Source organism: Spinacia oleracea, chromosome 1 (genome assembly GCF_020520425.1).
Source record: "Spinacia oleracea cultivar Varoflay chromosome 1, BTI_SOV_V1, whole genome shotgun sequence".
In the NCBI taxonomy this organism is placed as follows: Eukaryota; Viridiplantae; Streptophyta; class Magnoliopsida; order Caryophyllales; family Amaranthaceae; genus Spinacia; species Spinacia oleracea.
In genome coordinates, this window is record NC_079487.1 from 103,333,336 (window position 1) to 103,356,777 (window position 23,442).

General features: G+C 38.1%; 2 protein-coding genes across 2 annotated transcripts; one reads left to right on the forward strand and one right to left on the reverse strand.

The window, feature by feature from the left end:
- The first annotated feature begins 10,535 nt into the window (after positions 1–10,535).
- On the forward strand, positions 10,536–11,168 carry LOC110796302 (protein DNA-DAMAGE INDUCIBLE 1-like). The gene has a single exon (XM_022001358.1). The coding sequence runs from the start codon at positions 10,536–10,538 to the stop codon at positions 11,166–11,168; it is 633 nt and encodes a 210-aa protein (XP_021857050.1).
- A 1,486-nt stretch (positions 11,169–12,654) lies between these two features.
- Positions 12,655–20,877, reverse strand: LOC110796294 (telomere repeat-binding factor 1). The gene is made up of 7 exons (XM_022001348.2): positions 20,650–20,877; positions 19,282–19,465; positions 18,905–19,116; positions 18,024–18,108; positions 16,138–16,221; positions 14,707–15,044; positions 12,655–12,977 (listed from the first exon to the last, which is right to left on the reverse strand). The coding sequence occupies exons 2-7, from the start codon at positions 19,429–19,431 to the stop codon at positions 12,974–12,976; spliced, it is 873 nt and encodes a 290-aa protein (XP_021857040.1). The 5' UTR covers positions 19,432–19,465; positions 20,650–20,877; the 3' UTR covers positions 12,655–12,973.
- Between the last annotated feature and the right edge of the window lie 2,565 nt (positions 20,878–23,442).

A 23,442-nucleotide genomic window follows, 5' to 3' on the forward strand; every position in this document is an offset into this window, starting at 1 on the left:
CGCTCATAAAACTTGCACGCACAAAGCAATGGACGCTACGTGTTACCCTTAAGGGGTGTTGTATAGTGCGGGCATGCGACGACGAGCAAGGGAGCTTGTCGCCCATGCGGTACGAATGCAGCGAGCAAGGCGAGTGGCGCGCGAGCACAAGGCAGCAGCCCTGCCTTGTGTCGAGTGCTGTGCGCATGTGGGCGATGGACGATGAGCGATGGCACGGCACGAGCAGAGGCGCACGCGCGCGAGGGCGAGAGCTGGTCGCCCAGCGACCGCTGCTCCGCGCACCAACACGCGTGGCCTCGAGCGCTTGCTTGCGCGAGCGAGCAAGCACCATCGTAGTTGCTGCGATGCTATGGGCAGGCAGGCTGCGCGCAAGCGTGGCTTGGCTTGCTGCGTTTGCGCGTGGCTGCTGCGATGATGTGCCATGGGCCAGCGATGGTCGTGCAATCGACGGGGCTTGGGCGTAAGCCCAAGTGCTCGTCATGTTACGAATGTCGAGTTTTAAATTTTAATTTGAAATTTTCAGTTCATGTAATTTTAATTAATTTTAAAATTAATAATTTAAATTGTTTTCTTGGATTTTAATTTTGAATATTATAATTATTATAAATTTTATTTATTCTAATTACTTTACTAAAATTAAAAACTTTGAATTAATTTAAAATTCGACTGAAAAATAAATTAAATAAATGGATTCAATTATAAATTTATATGAGCTTTAAATTTTAATTAAAATTGTATGTTTCCGGTTAGACTAGAAATACATTTTTATGTTTAAAATTAGTAAAGCATATGAATTTATTGGTTTAAGTGGGAGCCCTTTTTAGTCATAAACTCTTGATTAGGTCTACAAATCCTTTAAGGTTAAACAACTTGATTAGAATTAATAAGGACTGAATAATTGGTAGATTATTGGTGCCCTTGATTAATTGCTGCAAATGTTTATATGATGCATACAATGTGTTTTAACTAACCAATTATGTGGGCCATTCATGATAATGAATGGATGAATGGTATATATTGCATATGTACTGTTTTGCAGGTTATGAAGTGACTAGTATGGCCCAAAATAGGATAGAAAATATGGTCTGCGAACCATTAATTTGAATGTAATTGGTCTAAAGTACCAAATTTGTTTTTCAATTCAAATATGGTCTGCGTACCATCAAATAGTTGTAATTAGTTTAATTATAGCTTATCCTATTTGGAGAAAATGGCGCCTCCCACGGTGAAATTCAAGACGAAGTTTCCATTTTCGAGACGGACTTTGAAGTTGAAGCTTCAAGATGAAGTCGGGCCATACTAGATCACATTTATCTTATGCATGTTTTAAGTTATTTATTGCTTTAAATATGTCTTAATTATGCATGAGATTGTGGCTTGATTATGTTGCATGATTAAGGATTTTAGTTCACTTAAAATCTAACCAACATAGTAAGAGCCTTAAGTTCCAAACTTAAAAATTGAGTTAAAAGGTGCCATGCCAAAATAACACTTACTTGGATATCCTTTACATCGATCTTAGTAATAGTTTTCCGCCATAATGAGGTGTTACTTATCGATACTAAAGGGGTAAGGTACACAAATAATTGTGAGTACATGTTAGTTTTGGTGAAACTCAACGATATAAGTAAGGAGTCCTTTTATGTCGTGGCAAAATCGATAGGTTTACCTAATAAGCTCTTAGACGTACCTATCAACCAAGAGTAGTTTCTAGACTATTAGCAAAAGGCTTTTGCTTACCTAAAAGATTTTAGAATTGATTCTAAATACATAATGTGCTTAATTCTTCAATGGATTTTAGGGTCTTGGATTCATTTTATTCACACCTGCCGGAACAATAAATTCGAATAAAATGCCAATAACTTGTTTGAATTGCATGATTGCTTTAATTTTCAAGTTATTATTCATGATAAATGTTTAGACTTTGCATGCTTCAATGTATATTTTAATTATTGTTTATAATTAAATATCTTGCACTGCAATAAATCCTTTTAGAAAGGTAACAGTAAATTTCCTCGATTGGTAGTGAATCCAAGAATGATTCACGGAAATGAGAGAAAGTGAGCAATTTAAAATGTACGTTTCTTATATCGACTTTTATGGTTGTTTTCGAGTATCACAGTCGAATGGCAAACCAATTGGTGCTTGTGAATTCAAAATACACTGTAGTTTTGAGATCATAAAGCATTGAGTTTAAACGCTCAGCTTTACCAGTGGTTAACAACCTAAAATCTCTTTCCATTTAATTCTCGAATGAGTCTAGACCCTAGACATTCGAATAGATCGATGCTTAGAGAACTTTAGAAGCTTATGGTAATTTCATCTAGTTGAAACAAAAATATTCAACATAAATGGTAAGAACCTTGTTGGAGTGACATTGGCATTTCTAACAAAGTATAAAAGTCAACACTAAAGAATTCAATTCTTAAGACTATAAGAAAGGGTACAAGAAATAGGAAAACAAGGAACAAATGAAAGGAATTTACGATTCCGTTTCTACCTATAAGTTTATGTTTAAAGAGAAGTGACCTAGCAATCAAACTTCCTTGGTATCATATACCGCTTGAGGTTCTTACTTCGGTAATAACTCAAACAATGGAAGTTAGGCTACACTAATGGCCTACAAGTGGGAAATGAAGCATGGAAATGCTACATTAGTTGTAGGGTCATCTAGTTTGTTTTAAGTCCTTTCAAAGGCTGGAACTTAATGGCTATTTTGTTCCATAATCAGCATACCTAAATTTCTGTTTTCAAACACAGAAAGACTCACATTCAAGAAAAACAAAAACAATGTTTGTTTGTTTATTTGAATGAAATGGTCAATTACGGTTTGAGTCAATATGCTTGATTAAAACAAACAACTCTTTAACAATAAAAACTTTACTAGGTTCAAATCAACCCCTTGATTTGAGTTCCACTAATTTTTGGCATTGTTGCTTAGACCATATAAACAAGTTAACATTCAAAAGCTCTATTTTGATGGACTTTTGAAAGTTCATTGATTTCTAGATCAATTCAAGACAAGCTAGTCTTACTTGTTGAAAGTAACAAAAGATATGAACTATTGTTAGAACGCCTAGACGATAGAGTTCAAAGCTAAAGAAAGGTTTTATGACTTTATTATTTCACACAGGTTTGAGTGAATATAGTTTTATTTACTCAATGTGATATAAGTTTGAATCTGTTTGGCTAGTTCAAAGATTCAGAAGTATAAATTCCACTTGGCAAGAAATCATAAAGATCTAGGTTAGATCATGTTAATGATTACTTGAGACCAAATATGATCATCAATGATTGTGTAATGTAATTTCACGATCTAGCTCCATAAGATATGGCATATCTAAGTTGGAATGATCGAAGTCAATTAGTACTTGATTCGATCAATGATGAATCATAAAGAATTTTCCTATAATTTCTAAAACAAAATGCTCAACTACCACCAAACTAAACCAAATTCGTCAAAGCTATTGAAAAGTAATTTCAGAATATCTTTTCATAATATATCTAAAGAGTTCCTAAACTCAGTGGGAGCTTAGTGTTTGTTATTCAACAAACTAAGGCCCAAGTATAGATATATGTTTCATTGTAATGAGACACAAGGGTATTGTTTCTACCACGAATTTTTGAGAACATAATGTTTGTTTGCTCGAAATGATGTCCTTTTGGAGATTCGTTTCCAAAATGACAAGTGGGAGAAAATAGACCTCGAAAGTCTTCGAGGCGAACAACAAACATAAACGGACATTCAGGAGGTTTTTCGAAGTTCTTTAGAAAATCCGAACATATATTCTTTAAGGACTTTAGAAGTGGCTTTAAAGAATAAACATCTCTTAGAAGACTTTACAAGTGCTTCAAGGAGAACAGAATATTCAAAGGACTTTCAAGTGGCTATTGATATTCTATTGTTTGATGTTCTATACCCAAGTAGGCATAGAGTTCAGGTCACTGAAGCTATGCGATTCTTCTATTAGATAGTGAAGAAACCTACAACTTGCAGTCAAACTATTATCATGTAGATTAATAAGTTTGTGACTTGTAAGAAAGCTATGACGAAACCTAGATTCCCTAAAATTGTTAGAGGCCATATATAGACTCAATGTTTTAAATGGTTAGAGGCCATAAAACATACTCAATGTTTTGATGACAAAATTGAAATTTTGTTGATTTGCAAGAATAGTTTCACACCTATTGGTTGCAAGTTTGTTTTAAGAATAAAAACCATCAAACATGAAATTGTGTCCACACACACAAAGCTAGATTAGTTGCTAAAGGTTACAAGCAAATTCACGGTGCGGATTATGTTGAAACCTCATGCAAAATCGTAATGCTTAAGTCTATAATTCAAGCAATGATTGCATATTGGTACATATGGCAATTGGATGACAAAACGTATTCCTCAATCAAATGTTGGAAGAAAACTATGTACATGGCATGTCATAGGATTTGTGGATCCAAATAATGCTTGAAATGAATGCTAGCTTATGAAATCTAAGTACAGATTTAAGCAAGCAATTGGGAATTGGAACTGTATTTTAGTGAAGCTAATAAGCATTTTAGTTACATAAAATGTACATGATTCTTATAGATGTATAAGAAGTTTAGTGGGAGTACATAAAAACTTAATTGGTCCTATATGTATCACACACATATCTCTCTATTGTGAAATAACATTCAAATGCTAATGACTTAGATTTGAAATTATTCATCAATGATGGACCAAGGCGAAACTTAGTACATACTGGGTATTAAGATCTATTTACAAAGATCTTATATAAATGTTTTGGATTAAGTAATGGCATTTACTAAATCAAACACGAAATACTCCATTGGAGATATTCGACCCATGTGAATAAATCTAAGTAAAGAATTTTTGAACTATGTATAAACATTTACTAAGTTAAACATCAAAGAATCTAAGTAAGATTCCTAACCTATATTACATGTCAAAGAATTTAGCTGGATTCAGTATCTATTGAAATTGAATGAGCTAAAGTTACATGAATAGAATTCAATTGGGAATTATTCTGCAAAAGAATTTATCATGTATGATATAATATAAGATCGCCAAAAATTTATTGTATGACTTTAGGCATGACGAACATATACCAATCTCTATTGATCTAAGTGAAGATCAACTAGATTGAGATCAAGAAAAACTTATGGTACTTGAAAAGGTACATAGGAACAGTTCTTGACTCAAGGAAATAAAGATATGCTAAATATTGATGCTACATGCATAAACACTGGCAAAGGATCAAGCAAGACCCTTTGGAGTTAACCATTGACAAGGACGAGCTAAAGAGCATCGTGTTTTGAAATGGCAACATGGATTGGAGACCATGAGTTGTTGCGTGGGATATTAAAATATTAATGTTCTAAGATACAGCTGGAAAAGTCTTCCACATATCTGTGAACTGCTTGGATAAGTAATTCCAAACAAAGCATCACTAGCAATCTATAAAGTTGAAGTAAAAGTACTTATTGCCTAAGAAGCAATAAAACAGGGTTGTTTATGTTAAAGAGTTCTTCACTGAACTTGGGTAGATCACATGTCTGCTGGCTTGATGGTTCTTCATTGAAAAATGCGTAGAACCACTCTTGAAGCAAGAAGAGACTAGATCACAAAATAAACATACTCAAAAGATCTTATCATCTATCTCAAAGAACATTCGGTGAAAAGGATATTAAGATTGGCAAAGCATGATAACTAAACCTATGCAACAGGTGAGAAGCAACACTCACGTTGTAGCACTGGAAATCAAGCATAGCTTTGAATTCCATGAACTGTTTTAAAGATGGGTTTGAGGCCCATGGTTGTAAAACGTTGGGGTTGAACATTTATCATATATGAAATGTAATTTCATATTCCATTTAATCTTGGTTTAGTATTAAATGATGAGTCCCTTCAATTTGACGATATATTCAAGATAGAATGTCAGGACCAGTCCTGTGACTAAGAAATGTCTATCAAGTGAACTTGAATGTCAAAAGTTGAAAATGGTCCCTGGTCGGAGTTTTCTATAAAGATGGACGGATAGAAAACGTTAGACGACTAGAATGCAAGATGACTAGTAGTTAAATTTCTTGAACTATGTGGACATGGCAATGTCGTAATCATTTGCATAGATACTTACTTTGGGAAGACTAGTATCGGACAGACCTATGAAACTTTACTGTAAGAGATGAAAATCTGTCATAAGTAAATTTCATTAAAATTATTAGACAATAAATCCTCAATACCTGAGTGATTTTAGATTACTTGTTTGAGAACTGCTTACTTTGACGTTGACCAACCGTCGCACCGTAAAAGGAGGCTATAAAGGCAACGCTCAGGTAATCACCTATCAAACGAAGTCTAATCTCAAGATCGCAAGATTGGGATTGTCCTCCCATAAATCGGGATGAGATGCTTAAAAGTTTTACAAGGCCACTCGGAGAGCTAGAAACTGTAAAATGCATGGCCGTGCTCGGATGAATCATAGGCTATGATTATCTGTTTATTTGACCAGTTGAACTCTGAAACCGAGAAACACCTCTGGACATAATAAGGATGACAACTCTTACCTTATGTTCAAGAGCAAGCATCGAGCGACAAAGGAATTAGGTAATGCACACTTGTCCCTAAGGACAAGTGGGAGACTGAAGGAAATAATTCCCTTGGTCCAAGTATGCATTTAATATTAAGTCTAATAAATGCGGTTCAGTATTAATTAACAAGTTAATAATTCAGTGAGATCAAGTGAGCTGAATGCCTAGCTAGAGGCCGCTTCAGTTCAAGTGGAATTAATGATATTAATCCACAGCTTATTCTTGACTGAACCCGTAGGGTCACACAAATAGTACGTAAACGGATCAAGTATTTAATGGCATTAAATACTCCATTTATGGATATTCGGAATCGACGGATCTTGGTTTCAGTGGGAGCTGAGATCGTCACAAGCAAGAAATGAATACTCCGGAAACGATGATATTGCCGGAAACGGAAATATGGATCGTATCGGAAATATAAATATTATCCAAGTCGTAGATGTTGCCGGAAACGAAAACATGGTACGTATCGGAAAATATTAATGGAAATGGAAATATTGCCGGAAACGGAAATATTGTCAGAATCGGAAATATTATCGGAATCGGAAAATAATGCTGGAAACGAAAATATTAAATATTTGTTCGAAACGGAAATTAATTCCGGAATCGGAAATATTAAATATTGTTCGTATCGGAAATGAATTCCGGAATCGGGAATTTAATCGGAAGCGTATCGTACGAATTAGCATCGGACGAGGCTCGCTAGACGAAGGCCCAACACGAAGCCAGGCCATCTCCCAGTAAGCCACACGCATCACCAACACACGCCAAGCCTCGACCAGGCCCAGCGCAAGCCAATCCCAGCCAAGGCCTTGGGCGCGCGCGCGGACACAGGCAGCGGGCATGGCCGAGGCGCTGTGCGCTCGGCGTGGGCCGCAAGGCCTGCGCGGGTGTACGGTGCTCGTGCGATGCTCGTGTGCGAATCCTAAAGCTATCGGGATTCGATAAAAGATTAAATCCTAAACCTATTAGATAAAGTTTATTTAATAGAGTCCTAGCAGGATTCTAATTAAACTAATTAGTATCCTAATAGGATTATGATTCCTTTTCCATACCTCTATAAATAGGAGCCTAGGGTCACAATTTATAGACACAATTGAAGTATTCTAAAGGTAAGATTTTGAAGAAAAATCAGCCACTCTCTTGCCCCTAATCAGCCGAAATCTATACTACCTTAAGGGAGATTCTAGTTGGTCAAGCTTAAGGCGGATCCGGACGTGCTGTGGACTATCTACGGAGGGACGACATTTGGAGTCCTAAAGACTTGTTCTTGTTCGGTTCGGGCGCAACTAGGGAGGGCACGCAACAAAGTGTATGCATCTAAACTATGCTAAATGATTATGTGTAAATAATATGTTTCCTGGCATTAAGGTTTTTCCGCATGATTTATGTTTTGTCATATGTATCATAACCTAACAGATGAGACATCAAAATCCAGAAAGAGGTGATCTTGGGTCTCCGTATGAGCATTGCACAGTGGACACATCTCCTCTACCTGAATACCTCTTCTCGCCAATTATCCTTTGTAGAATTTTCTCTGTTGAACAGTTTCCAACAGAAAAATTTCCATTTGGCATGACTTTCCTTTTCCACAACTTTACCCAGAACTTGTCTACCATTCCCTCTCCGGTCAAGTTGTTGGGCATAGTCCAGTAGCAGGACTTGATTGAATAATGGCCCGTAGCAGAATCCCCACACGATCTCGTGGACACATCTTTCCGCTGGTAAGTGGGTTGCTAAAATGTTTCTAGCATCCTTTCGGGAAAAATAATTCCAAATTAGGTTAACATTCTAGACTCCTTGATCTGAAATCAGATGATCGACAGTCAACATGGAATGGCCCGTGGGCTGGGATTGCTTTATGTTGATGGCATATTTTCTCACCCAAATATCTTACTCAAGATAAGTGTTGCGACCATTCACAACAAACTTTCGAAGCCCCCCCTTTAGAGAATTTTAATTTTTCTGAATGCTTCTTGATGCCCAACTTGTACTAGAATGAAGGGAGAGAGAAGTGTTAGCCATTGGCGAATCCATATACTTCGACGATACATCCTACTCACCAACAGATTCGGCTTCGAGTGGATTCTCCAAGCTAGGTTGAACAACAAAGTTATGTTAAGGGCTTTGACATTGCGAAGGCCCAACCCTCCCCTACTCTTGTTGTTAGAACCCAACCTTCCTTTACTTGTATTTCTCTTTTCTACTGCTTTGTAGGATCTTTCTAATAGTTTTCTAGGCTTTAGGGAGAATTATTATGTTAGTGTAATTCCAGTGTTCACTGGGAAGTTTTAGCTAATTCAAAATAAACCTCTATGAGGGGTATGAACCAATACCTCTCATCAGAAGTTGCCTTTGCTTAATTACATGTGTTGTTGCTAGCCTTTATAGATATTGTGTTGTCGCATGCTTTTAAGTTTTCTAAGACCCAACAAAGTCTCCCTCAAAACAGATACATTCTCGTCGACGGTCCCGCTTGTGCCTGTTGTGCGCACACAAGTACGCCGTCCGGCCGACCCTCGACCCTCGCACTTGTCGCCAATAGGAAAGAGTGTCCATTCTGAAGCAAACACCCGCTCGTGCCCCGAGCCTTGAGATTCACTTTCCGCGCAAGGCTTGCGCCCTTGCCGCCCCATAGGCAATAGCCCGCCGCACAATCCGGTGTCAAAACACTCGGACCGTGACAGTTGGTATCAGAGCCAAGTTCAAACCTAGGCACAGAGAGACCCAAACAAGCAATCTGAGATGGAATCAATCGAAGAAAGACTAGCCTGGCTAGAGGGCAAGTCAAAAACCTAGACCCGACTCGAGGGAATTGTGATTGGCCAAGCCAAAGAAATAGAGAGACTCGAGAATGCGGTCGACGAACTCATGCAAGAAAGAGAAGGACTACATGAGCAGCTGAGTTTTGTAAGGGCAAGCTGAAGATGCCCAAGACAAGTGCGCGACCCTGATGCGCGCTGCAAGGATTGACTCAGGTGGAGGTAGTGCGGTGAAGATCAAACCTCCAAAGCCTCGAGACTAAATTGGTGCTAGAGACTCGAAGGAAGTTGATAACTTCCTCTTCGACATGGAGCAGTATTTCAGAATTTGTCAACTGAGTGACAATCTAAAGGTGGCCGCGACCATGCATTTGTCCGATGATACGAAGCTGTGGTGGCGCACCAAGCACGCCGATATCGAAGAGGGGAAAATAAAGATAGACACCTGGGAAAAGTTAAAGAAGGAACTCAAAGATCATTTTTATCCCGAGAACACCGAGTTTTTTGCAAGGATGAAGCTACAGGAGATCCGCCACAAGGGCTCCATACGCGACTATGTGAAGGAATACTCGGCCTGCATGTTGGACATCCGATACATGAATGAGAAGGATCGTTGGTTTAACTTTGTTCACGGGCTACAAGAATGGGCGCATCGTGAATTTTTGAGGGCGAAAGTTGACACTCTTTCGGCCGCTATGACTGCTGCAAAGCGATTAATGGACTACTCCGCAGGGAGTGGACATCGCTCGGAAGAAGGAACAAGGGGGACGCCTACAAGCTTGGAGGGACCGACCCCAAGCTCACCCAAGAGTGCGAAAGGTGACTCAAGGGTGTCGTCCAACTCAGTCGGAGGATACAAGAAAGGAAATGGGGGAGGAGATTCACAGAAATCCTGGTCATCACCTTCAGTATCAACAAAGAAATCCAAGATCAGCACGCCCACGGGAAACATTAGTAGACTTAACTGTTTTCTATGTCGAGGCCCACACAAATGGTGGGAGTGCAAACACAAAGGGAGATCGACAACCTACAGAGGAAGTTGTCGGCCATGTCCGTGGAGGAAACCCCAAGAGAGACAGAAGAAGAAGCATGCAATGAAGACGATGAGCCCCGCAGAATGAGTTCCGTCTACATGATGTATGCAATGGGAAAGAGGCCCCGAAGACAAGAGAGGGATCCACGAACATGATGTATGTGGACCTCGTAGTGAATGGGAGGAGTGCTCGAGCCATGGTCGACACCGGTGCCTCTCACAACTTTGTGACCGAAACAGAAGCCCGAAGATTGGGGTTGGTACTCAAGAAAGGAGGCGGTAGCATGAAATCCTTCAACTCTAAAGCCAAGCCGATCCTCGGTGTGGAAGAACATGTGGAAACAAAGTTGGGAGACTGGGAAGGAAAAATGAACTTCACTGCCGTCAACATGGACGACTTCAACCTTGTACTTGGATTGGAGTTCCTCCGCACCAGCAAAGCAGTTGTAATGCCTCACTTAAATTCTTTTCTTGTAGCAGGTGGACAAACTTGTCTAGTTCGAAGTACAGGTACTCCCACAAAGGCAAAAGAGAAGGGCCGATACCTTTCGGCAATGCGAGTGATGGAGCCACTCAGAAAGGCGACATCTCAGATACCCCCTCGCATCAGAAACAAGAAACAAGATACAAGCTCAAGCCCAGCCGCTCCAAGCCAGAAACCAAAAACAAGGAAAACTTGGATTCACAAGATTCACCAACCTATCAAGACACAACAAGATTCAAGAAGACTCCAGCAACCGCCATCAACCAACGGCGTAGAGAAGACTACCGAGTTTAGAATATGAGCTTTTTCTTTCAATTTTTGTAACTCTTGTAAGTCGATGAGGGCTCGACAACTTAAGTGGGGGAGGATGTTAGAATCCAACCTTCCTTTACTTGTATTTCCCTTTTCTATTGCTTTCTAGGATCTTTCTAATAGTTTTCTAGGCTTTAGAGAGAATTATTATGTTACTGTAATTCCAGTGTTCATTGGCAAGTTTTAGCTAATTCAAAATAAACCTCTATGAGGGGTATGAACCAATACCTCTCATCAGAAGTTGCCTTTGCTTAATTACATGTGTTGTTGCTAGCCTTTATAGATATTGTGTTGTCGCATGCTTTTAAGCTTTCTAAGACCCAACAAAGTCTCCCTCAAAACAGATACATTCTCGTCGACGGTTCCGCTTGTGCCTGCTGTGCGCACACAAGATCCCCGTCTGACCCTCGACCCTCGCTCTTGTCGCCAATAGGCAAGAGTGCCCATTCTGAAGCAAACACCCGCTCGTGCCCCGAGCCTTGAGATTCACTTTCCGCACAAGGCCTGCGCCCTTGCCGCCCCATAGGCAAGAGCGCGCCGCACGATCTTGTGTCAAAACACTCGGACCGTGACATTTGTGCTGCCAAAGGACCTCATTTTTTTTCTCCAGTACATTGGTTTCTTGTCTGTGTTAGAGGCCCAAAAGAAACGCAACAAATTGAGTTTATCCGACGTAAAATTTAGTCGATGAGGATTAGCTGACATGGTTGAGAAAGGTGGCTAAACTTCCATTTAGAGATCTTACTGAGTTACTGGTTACTTTGTCGATCACCGTGCCAAATTTTATCGATGATCGCCCATCTATGTCCATGGGGCAGTCCAGATACTCACCCAATGAGTTTTTTCACAAACCCCAGAGACTTTCTCATGAATCTACGAAATCTGAAGGGAGTGTTTGGGCTGAAAATCACATAAGATTTATCGTAGTTGATCATTTCACCCGAGACCTAATAGAACCCATCAATACAGCTTCAGATTTCCTTGCACAAACCCAGAGTAGCTTTAAAACAGAACATGATGTCATCCGCAAAGAACAAATGACCTACTTTAGGGTTACTTTTCGAAACCTTTATTCCCAAAATCCTTTTTTCCATCTGCATCCTATCCAGGTTTTGAGACAACACCTCCATACATAGGATGAACATATACGGTGAGAAAGGATCACCTTGTTTGAGGCCTGCTTTAGGTTTGAAGGGAGGTACAACAACAACTTTCATTACCTACTATGGTATTCTTCAACTATATTAGATCCTATATAAACCAACCATAAGTTAGGCTTCCATTGTAAATGAACCAGAGAGGTAACATGAGCAAACCCTACCGTTGTTCAACGACCAAAGGGAATAGAGGAAGGCTTCCATTGCAAATTAAATGGACAATGGAGGTAAATCTGAATCTGCAGAAGGGACTGAAATTTTGCGTCCAAGTGTTTAACAACTAAGGAATTAGCCCAACCATCTTCTATCGAAAAGGAATAAAAATAAAACCCACCAAAAAATTTCCATTGGGAATTTGAAACTTTTGTACTTCAGATTTCTGCATTACAGATTTTCAGTCCATTTTCCAATATAAACATCCTATCAAACTCTTTGTCTTCACTACGAGACAGTTCTGAAAGTGAACAAAATGTTTCTTCACATGGATCACTACCAAAAATATACAAGAGACAAACATTTTACACTATAATATGAACACAGTGGCACGCTAAAGAGTCTTGAACCATTGAATTTGATCCATGTTTCCGTACCAGTCATGTACAATAGCATTAGCTGGCGAGTCCATCTGCAACATATGTCAGCTGCACACATAAACAATGACTCAGAACCACGAAAAAAGTTTCGGGGGTATTGGATCAAGTTTCCCAAGCAACGCTACAGATAGCAAGCAGTTGACATTCTAGACACATTGAAGATTCAAGAAATGGAAATATGAATCAAGGATCGCATGCAGTCATGCATAGGAACATAGATAAATATCAAATCTTGCTTGCACACTGATAATATTATTGAGAAAAAAATAAATAAATGGTGCATCGTCACATATACGATACAAATATGGACAAGGTAAATTTATATGTGGGAGACGAAAATAGTTTAAGAATCCAAAAGGGATCATAAGAAGAATCACGGAAAAAGAAAAAAAAAGGGAAAAAATAAAGGAAAAGGTCCCTAAACAAAGAACTGGGAAGTCCCACTTGGATGTTCTGCATAGCCAAAAGTCAGATAATGTGATGACATGCTAATCTGGTGAAAAAGTCAGACAGTGTGATGACATGCTAATCTGGTGGAATAGATGATGATCTTAACCCATAAGGTCTAATGCTTTGAGATCATTACATTGAATGGCCCATTAGATAATGGTTGTCAAAGATAAAGCGGAAAACTGAGTGAGAGATTTAAGGGATGATGGAAGGCATATAAAGTTGGGGGTGTCGGACATATTGGTATAAACAAAAATGGCATCGGTGACAAACTGACAACCTAGTACATAAAAACACCCGTGGCGAATTGGCTTTAATATTTTCCCCAGATCTCAACGAAACTTGGCACATAACCCTCTATTTTGCAAATTCTCTTGTGTTTACCCCCTTATACCCTAATTTTCTTTTACCAAATGCATAAACACTTACCATAAATCGTAAAATAATTTTTTTAACTATTATTAAACTATACAAGAATCACCTCACAGATTTATGGCTTTGAACTAGCTTAAATTCACAGGTTGTAGCGAAGTTCAAACAACTCTCACAAATGGATGGCCCCCTGATCTTTTATCAGAAATAAAGAATCTCAATTTGCTATTCACTTTTCCTTTGGGTCTCTTATTCAACATTCCACTTCTGCTTCATTTCGTGATATTTTCCTTTGTGATGACATTAGGTTTACTCACTAAGTATGGGGGCATAGGAAATTGCTATTTAGCAAGGTGCATAAAACACAGCTTCTAATAATCATGTGACTCAAGGAAATAAATGCAAAATAAAGGGAAAGAGGCCAGAAAAATGGAAAAAATAATATGCGCATGCACCAACTTTAGTGAAATTTGGCCAAATTTATGCTTAATTAGTTGCCCAAATGTTTTCATATACCTATTTTTCGCCAGTACCATTTTGTACCAATATACTGAAGAAGTGAAGATCCCATACTATAATACCAATTTGGCTATTCAGCCAATGGTGGAAGCATGTCTGGAATGGAAAGAAAGGACTGCCAAACAAGTTAGACAACTAGGGCCCAATTTCAGCCGAGGGGGGTGTTATTTTCCTTAATTAGCAAACAATAGTTATACTTGGGTTAGAGGAACTCTCGACACTTCCTCGTCTGTTAATTGCCTAATTATTAAGCAGTTGGCCAGACTTTGGGTATCAGATCCATGAAAACTAAGCATTAGAAGTTTTCTTTGAGATGCGGCAAGAGGTATCTAAGTTGTATGGCATCCTAGATGGGGGCTTTGCTGACCACCCGCTAGGGGTATCCAATAATGATTATCCAAATTTGCAAATAAGTAAAATTAAGATTGAAATTTACCATGCACGAAGTTTTTGACAATTTAACGCCTTAATTGCTGCTTCAGCAAAAACTTGTGCAGCCTCAGCCTCAGCTTCTGCAGCCTCAGCTTCCCTTGCTGCCTTTTCGGCCTCTGCAATAGCAGCTTCTGCTTCGGCAACTGCTCGTGCAGCTGCAGCGGCAGCTTCGTGGGCTGACAAACTTTTCATCTTCTCCAATTCTGCAACAACCTCTGACCTAGTAAAAACTTTAAGTTCCTTGCTTTCTGTCCTTGGACTGTCCTTATGTTTACTATCCGATGAATTTCTTGTAGTCTCCGAAGATGGTAAGCTCACAGATATTCGATACCTGTGCTTAACCTGGCTCAGTTGTAACAAATACCAGCAATTAGTAAGTTCATTCATGGAAAGCAGCTCAGTAACAGTACAAATTAAAGAACCTGACGTTTAGATGCATCGTATGCAGACAAAATGAATGTGAATGCTTACAGAAAATCTTTTTGTAACAAGTGAAGCAAAACCAGGTCAACCCTAAAAATGTATCAATCAGGGGGTACTTAAAGCTTAACTAAGAAATATAACAGAGAAGTGCTTAAGTGAAAACAAACCAGACCGTGAGAAATAAGAAATTGGTATTCCCTTACAAACACCCCCCCCCCTCAATGTCTCAAATAAAAACATATTGGACACATTCCCAAACAAGAAACAAACTATTCAAAGCAATTCTGACTAATAGTGACACACGACGACAAAAAAAAGATAGCTTCACACGACCACGAAAACATGAGGAGTCACATTAGGCAATTCAAAGCACATATATACACTACAAAACATTATGACATAACCCCACATCTTTTTCTTTTGACAGTACCATTTTTTTTAATATAATATATACTTCCTCTGTTTTTTTTCTATCATTGCACCATTTGGGACCTTGGGTTGGGCAAAAAGATTAAGAAAATGAGTAAATATCAAAACTACCCATGTGATAACAAACAAACAAGAGAAGGATATGTAACAATAGTAAATCTGAAGTGTGTATAAGGGTAAATTGGGCATGTGAAAGCATTACCATAAAAGGAAATGGTGCAATGTATATGCAACTTCCAAATAAGTAAGGATATTAAATAAATAGAGAAGTATATGTATATTTGTGCGTGTGTGTCACAATTTGAGTACAGAAAAACACCAATGATTTTCCAAAATGTAACCTTAATCTACGTCAAGATTGAGATGTCTAATAGCAACACACAATATACAATCACATCAAGCCGATAAATTCTTTTATCTTTAAGGTATACAGTGGAACAGGCATATTCAACTTATAGTAAAGCATGCCAAGCAAACAATTCAAATCTAAAGATCTATGGTGCTTGTTATCAACAGTAGATAGGTACCATTACTACAACGATTGTGTCTTACTTGAAAAATACCTACTATCAGTTATCCTCACCTTTGACAACTGGCCATTTGATGCCATAAACTTCAATTTTGACGCCAATAATTTACTGAAATTTGGAGGTGCCCAATACCGCTCCTAGTAGAATAATGATGTGAGTTAAAACACCAGTAATGAATTAACAAAATTCAACTCAGAAGCCTTTCCATCACCAATTTGAATATTATGCAGCAGCTCAAAATTTTCCATGAAAAGTGTAAGCAAAATAAACAGGCCAGATACAAGCCACTTCTATAGTCTTATAGATTGAGTCATAACTTGAAAAATATAAGCAGGACTTTGACACCAATATTCTAAATTTGATTTTGCTGTTTTTATTCGTTTTGTTCATTTATCTAAATTACAATAGACTGAGAAAAAGGTAATTTTCCAATAGCAACCCATGAACCACTCACCACCTGAAGAGAGGCATACAGCTAAAAATATAAAGTGACCCTCGGAGAATTTTATTTTCCTGTGCCTCAACATCTTGACAGCCTTTCCTTCTTTTGGATGGGGGGAGGGGGTATGGGGGAGTTTGTGACAGTTAAAGTCTTAAAACTCGTCAGAAACATCACACGCATCAGGACTCAATAAAAGAAAGATGGGATAAAGAATGAGAGATAGAGAGAAAATAATGATCGTATTTGAGCCTTTTTCATACTCGTTTCCTCACTTGGGGTATCAACTTTATGCTGCCTCGTTTTCTTTTTCCTTGCGTTTTCTCTCGTCTCACTTCCCTCACATTCACTTTCACACTTTTCTTTGTTTACTTTCTATAACTTAAACCCTTTACTTTTCTTGTTCCACTTTCCGAAAAAATGGTTCATGTTAGCCGACCCCAAATAATTTCAAGACTAAGGCTTTGTGTGTGTGTGGGGGGGGGGGGGGATAGGGGGAGTTAAGAAAACAAATGCTCAAAGCTAGGGCAAGAGGTTATAGCCGGGGAGGGAGAAAGGGACTCAAAAGTCAAAAGTTACATGAAAAAGAAAGAAAACTGAAGGAGGAGAAAAGAAGATTAAATCTTCTTCTAGCTAAAAAGTTGATGTCGTTTTGTTTTCTGATCAGTTCGGTCATTCTGCAAAATTCCGTTTTTCAACCTCAAGGCCGAAGTGACAACGAATTTGGAATTTAAGTACCACTAGAGAGTCATTTACAGCAAGAACAGGCTACAGAAGGAAGTTCTCTTCCCCAGAAAAACAAAAGGAAAACAAAAAAATAAGAGATTAAAAAGAAAGCAGTAGTTCAAGTTAGATTATGCTTGTCTGATGTAACCGCTGCTTTGGAGTTCAGAGCTAGATTATTAATGTATGGTGAGCAACAAGTTACTTCCTCGTCGCAACTAGTATTAATTTCATGTTTAGATTTTGGACTGTCCAGTTATTACTCCACAAGATCTCATGATCCACCAACTAACAAGATAAGCTACTAATAAGAGAGATGAAGAAAGTAAATAATTCATCAACCACAGTTAGCAGAACATCCGTAGTACACAGCATTCCTATATTTGATTAACAAATCAAACAGTTTCTAATTTATGCAGGTATAAAACTTATAAAACTAAGAAGCACCGATAAAAAGTAACTATGAAAAAGGTATATCATAAACCTAACGTGACCTTGTATAGTAAATCCAAATCAATTAGGAAAGACCTAACTGATGACTAGATGACAGTTACTATAAGTATTAACACAACTTCTACCTTGTAAGTTACAATGCAATAAATAAGTCTACGATGGTCAAACAACCTATTGAGCTGTTAGAAGCATGTAAAAGTCATAGAATCGTGTCAATAAAGCAGCTTGTACAAAGACTGGAGGATAACAACCAGATGAAACACTTCTGATTTCTGAATACAGGTAAGGATGGGTAAATTATGAACCAAGGAGGAAACACTATACCTCTATGTACATGGCAATTGCATTCCTTTCAGAACCCTTAGGCTCCTTAAGTGTTGTTATAGCCTCCAATATAAGGTTATCCAGCCTAAACAAAAATGAAGTAAAGAATACCAATCAATATCAAAATATTAGAAAACCATACCATATCAACAGACAGTCAACTCTTCAAAGGATCGCTTTCTAAAGACAGCATCACATAAGGCATACGCACAGTCGCCATTTTACAAATTTCAAAGTATAAAAAACAGTAATTACCAACATAAAATGTTGGGAGGAGGGAAACTAGCTACTTAGAAATATAGCTGAATAAAGGTTTTAGGCACTAACAAGAACAGCCAACCAGCAAAAGAATGGCTAGCAACTATACCTCTCCGTCACATTAACAAATATCCAGCAACTTTTAACACTATCTCTCATTTTACGTTCACCCTAATATGTGTCCCTTAGTATTAGTTTCCTTTTTCCCTCCTGGGTGGGGCGAATAATGCCTCAGCATGAGAGTTCAAAAGTTTTTATTGAAAAAGCAACCCACCTTCAAGAAGTGGTTTCATGTAGTTCAAAAGTGACTATAAATAAGTACTCATAATGCACAGACCCCAACTCAATTCTGAAATGAGCAGAGACAACTCCCAAAATTTAGCATTCACGATTAAACCACATAAACATAAATACTGAAATAGAAAATGACATCCAGAACATGAACACCATTCCCCTTTTCTTTTTTTCTTTTTTTTCTCAATACAAGCATCCAGAACAACTATTACAAGACCTGTCTTAATTATCTATGGTATTCTGCAAAACAAGGATATCGTATTTCATATACCAAGATATACATACAAATAACAAACAGGTCCGCACTCTCATAACAAAATGACTACTACCTTGTATATGTTTTCTTTGAATCAGCAACCTCAAGTACCTCAGGGGGTGCACCAACAAGTTTATCTTCCACAGCTTTTTCATCACTCCCAACCTTGTTCACCACTGAAGGCTTGTCATCAAGTTGGGGAACTGGATTCCTCTTAAGTGCAAGCCTGGCTTTTTCTCGAGAACCTAAGCCACTCAAAGTCACATTAATATTTCTCCATTTATCCTGTCAAAAATAAATATAAAATTTTCCGTATTAGCACAAGTGCAATTCAAACAGAAAAGAAAGTTGATTCAAGACAAAACAGAACTTTTCCTGCCTCAAATCAGTTTTACAATGTACAAAGATATATTCAAACAAATCAAAACCCCTCTAGGAATCAATACATACCTTGAGATCCACATTCGAACGGGAGCTAAGGACATGGCTGAACTCTGGATCTCTAAGAATTGTTTGCCATTTACCAGACCCATGCTTGCGCACTCCAGCTTTAAGAGCTGCTTCTTCTTCCGCTGTCCACTTTTGTTTAGGAGCACCCATTAGCGAGAATCCACGACTCTTTACAAGGAAACATCTGAAAACATATAAGACAATTAAAAACTGCTCAAAGTGCAAATTACAGGGCTGCAAAGTCCACAAAACTCAAAAGTGTTTAAATTATGGGTAATAGTTCACACCACTACTCATCAATAGAAATCAATGTAACTGTAACTCATAATAAAAACTATTACGGTAGGATTCTGATCGAAATGGTAATGTTTCATACAAGTTACAAGAGAAATCTATGTTAGCCATTCGGAAAACTAGGAATGTCAAATTCCTTTTAAATTTGGCAATGACCTCTGAAATCTGAATACAAGAAAAGACTGTTAAATTAGAGCTTTGTGCTTCGAATACATGTCCTTGTCATCTCTGTCCACCCTTCCATCAACGACTGCCCATACATGCATTGGAATAGCAGAAAATTTTACATGAAAATAGGGCAGCTGAAATTTCCAAGCAGTAAAAAAATCCGGGCAAAAACAAAGCAACTCATATCTGCATTTTTTTTCAAACAGTTTTCGCTAAATCATGGCAGTCCATCTCCAGTATGCAGCCTAATCAAGAGACAATGAAATCTGCTCCTTTCATAAAGTAAAGACACAATGACAGTATACCAACCGAACTCAGCTCACACAACAATAGCATATCAGTGTGATTTTATCATTGTTCATAAAAGTGAAGAAAAGCAATGTTAAAAAAAAATGGTGGTGTTAAACTAGTAATGATTAATGAATAAGGCAATCATTTTTGCTTGAGCTCTTTAAATCCAGTATCCAAACATCCCCGGGTTGACCCAATTCATCAAAATTCACAGAATCAAGACCAAATCCAGCAGCATATCCCAAATTCCTAAAATCACGCCCTGGTCAGAACTTAACAAAATTCCAACTTTAGATCCTCACAATAACCTCAAAAAAATATCTTATGGCTGCCTATAATTCAATGAATTTTGCATCTACAAAAATGAGAACGAATTCAATAAACTATAAAGTAATTAAACAGCAATAGAAACGAAAACTAATTCAACATAGCCCCCCAACACATCAAAATTAGATACCCAAAACAGAGAAAGAAACAAAATTGAGCAAATTTCACAAGATAACAGCGGCGTAAAATTGGAAAAAGAGATCAATGCAATTAGAAAGCAAGAAGAATTGAAATTCGATGTAGGGATCGATGAAAAGGTGAACAGAATGAATTTCAAAAGGGTAATACCTAAATACAAGGGAATTGCACCAAACAGCAAGCTATGAGAGACGGAGGAAACACAAGTCAATCAGAGTGCTTTGAACATTTGCAAGCAGAGCGGCCATGGAAATGTGTTTTGTTGTTTTTCTGTTCTTAATTTATCTTTTTATGGGTTCTCTCTTTTTTTTTCTTCTTTTTTAATTAAATCTTTTGGGTACTTTTTGGGTGGTTGTTTTACTTGCTGCTAGATCTTCTCTTCTGTCTAGACTCGAGTCGTCTACAATTCTACATATTTTCATTCTTTGGGTTTTCCGTTTTTGTAGGAAAGCCCACACCTCGAGTTTCGATTCGATCTCTCTGTAGTTGTGTACTCGTGTTAAGGGGTGGCCACGATTCGAATGGTTGAGAAGTGTTTGGGCTTAACATGGCTAAAGTTTGGGTTCTGTTTGTTAATTAACAAGCCAATTCAAGGATTTCAAGCTAAATCCGATTTGTTCTTTTCGTAGTTGTGTACTCGTGCTAAGGGGTAGCCACGATTAGAACTGGTTGAGAAGAGTTTGAGCTTAACATGGCTAATGTTTGGATTCTGTTTGTTATCGTAATTAACAAGTTGATTCAATCTAAATCCGATTTGATCTTTTCGTAGTTGTGTACTCGCTAAGGTTACCCCGATTAAAACTGCTTGTGAAGAGTTTGGGTTTGACGTGGCTAAAGTTTAGGTTTTGTTGTTAATTGACAAGCTGATTCAAGCTAAATGTTGTAATTGTATATTTAGTTGAGTTAAACTCAAACTTAATTGTATTTGGCTCATAAGTTTGTTGCATAATTGTAGGATAGGGGATTCGAATATTTGACATATCGTCCCTAAGCCCTCGATCTTAACCATTAGGCCAACACTCCATTGGTGTATAAAATATATACTTATGATAAGTACAAAAAAGTTACTCAACATGTCACTTATGAGACTAACTCATAAGAAATAATTTCAGTGGTTTGTGATTCAATTGACAACAATGGATGGTTGTGATTCATTTGGAATTAAAGCACTTCAATAGCTTTAGGAAAGCTATTAAAGTATCATCCTATTTTCTCCTCTGTTTTCCTTCCTACCTCCATTATTTTCTCCTCCAAAAATCTATAAGAGTAATTTTTTTCTCCCAAGAAGCGAATTTCTACATTTTTCTACTTTAATCTTCCCCAATTTGAGAATTTTAATTTTAGGCACAATGTGGTGTTGTAGCTTAGGCACCAAATTGTTTCTCCCTATTATAAGGTTTAATGATTGAACTTAACTCGTTTGTTAATTGGTCTAAACACGAGACATGTGAACCCGAACTTGATAAATGGATGGAAAATCCACCAAAAAATATTTATTCTCATTTCCGGTCCAGCCCAAACACTAAACTCGAAATGACCCTCCTTTAACCTAAAAATTAGACAGTCGCACAACATGAGGACCGACGCATTATGCCTGAATTCAACAAAACACGCAGATCCCCACCACAATACTCCCGCAACATCGTATTATGCAGGTTCTAGTGCAACGTGCAAGAGCCTCGACGCAAAATGACATCAAATGACCAAAGTGCTCCGAACCTTTGCAGGCGTCATTCCAAGACATACATCGGACGCCTTGTGCAATGTGCCGGCATAACTCGAACACTAATTATGTAATTCTAGGCCGGAATCTGCAAACGTCATTCCGGCCCAGCCCAAACACTAAACTCGAAATAACCCTTCTTTAACCTAAAAATCAAATAGCCACGCAAAATGAGGACCGTCACATTATGCCTGGATTCAACAAAACACGTCGGAGCTCATCGCAATATTCCCGCAACAGTGTATTATGCAGGTTTCAGCGCAACGTGCAAGAGCCTCGACACAAAACGATATCGAACGACCAAAGGGATTCGAACCTTTGCAAGCGTCATTCCAGGCCATACATCAGACGCCTTGTGCAATGTGCCGACATTTTCCTTAATACGTCGTTGCATCTACGTAACACACTACAACATGCGATTACACCATAACTTGCGTTACACTAAAGTCTGTCGTATTACACAGACTGGTGGCAAAACAATTTAAACTAAACTTCGTGTCTTCTTATAAATATACCTCATTTTCCACCAAAACGAGGGCGATCAGAACCTATATTCTAAGAATTCTCCATACTTATTCCCAAAATTCCTAAAGTTTTGTTCAAAATTCTTTCATCACTCGTCAATTTAGAAGTATAATTCGTGTGCTAGGGTTCGTGTGTGCTTAAGACCTAACAAACTCAGTATAAAGTATGAGCTTAGGACACATAATATATATTCAATAGCATTTACTCTATTCATTATTATTATTATTATTATTATTATGCTTTGAATCGTTTAACGTGTTTGTTATGTTAGTAGGTACGGCATTATTATTATTATTATTATTATTATTATTATTATTATTATTATTATTATTATTATTATTATTATTATTATTATTATTACTATTATAAAAAGTTACAAGCTTAACAAGCTACAAAGATCAAGTGAACTACAAGAAGTTGGAAGGGAGCCGAGATACAATCTGGGCCCCCACTCCTCTAGCTATGGCGAACCCGATCCTGCTGAAAATGTGGGCAGCTGCCCGTGCCCCAATGTCCTGAGCCCTGGAGTACGTCTGGACCCGCTTCAGCAAAGAAACAGCCCCTTTCTCTAATTCCCCAAAAGAAGAGAAGGAAAATGGAAAGAAACCGTAACCCAAAGCCCTACAACGTGCCGCATACTTATCCTGCTTCCGCTGCGCTGCAACCGCCACAATCCGTCCCGGAACGAAGCCTGA

What these genes read in the sequence shown, in the direction of transcription:
- LOC110796302 (XM_022001358.1), top strand. Translation starts at nt 10,536, where the DNA reads ATGATGTATGTGGACCTCGTAGTGAATGGGAGGAGTGCTCGAGCCATG.
- LOC110796294 (XM_022001348.2), bottom strand. Translation starts at nt 19,431, where the DNA reads ATGGGTGCTCCTAAACAAAAGTGGACAGCGGAAGAAGAAGCAGCTCTT. An exon ending in TCAAAGAAAACATATACAAG is followed by an intron (nt 18,109 to 18,904) that starts GTAGTAGTCATT and finishes ATTTTTGTTTAG; the next exon opens with GCTGGATAACCTTATATTGG. An exon ending in CAATTGCCATGTACATAGAG is followed by an intron (nt 16,222 to 18,023) that starts GTATAGTGTTTC and finishes TTATTCTACTAG; the next exon opens with GAGCGGTATTGGGCACCTCC.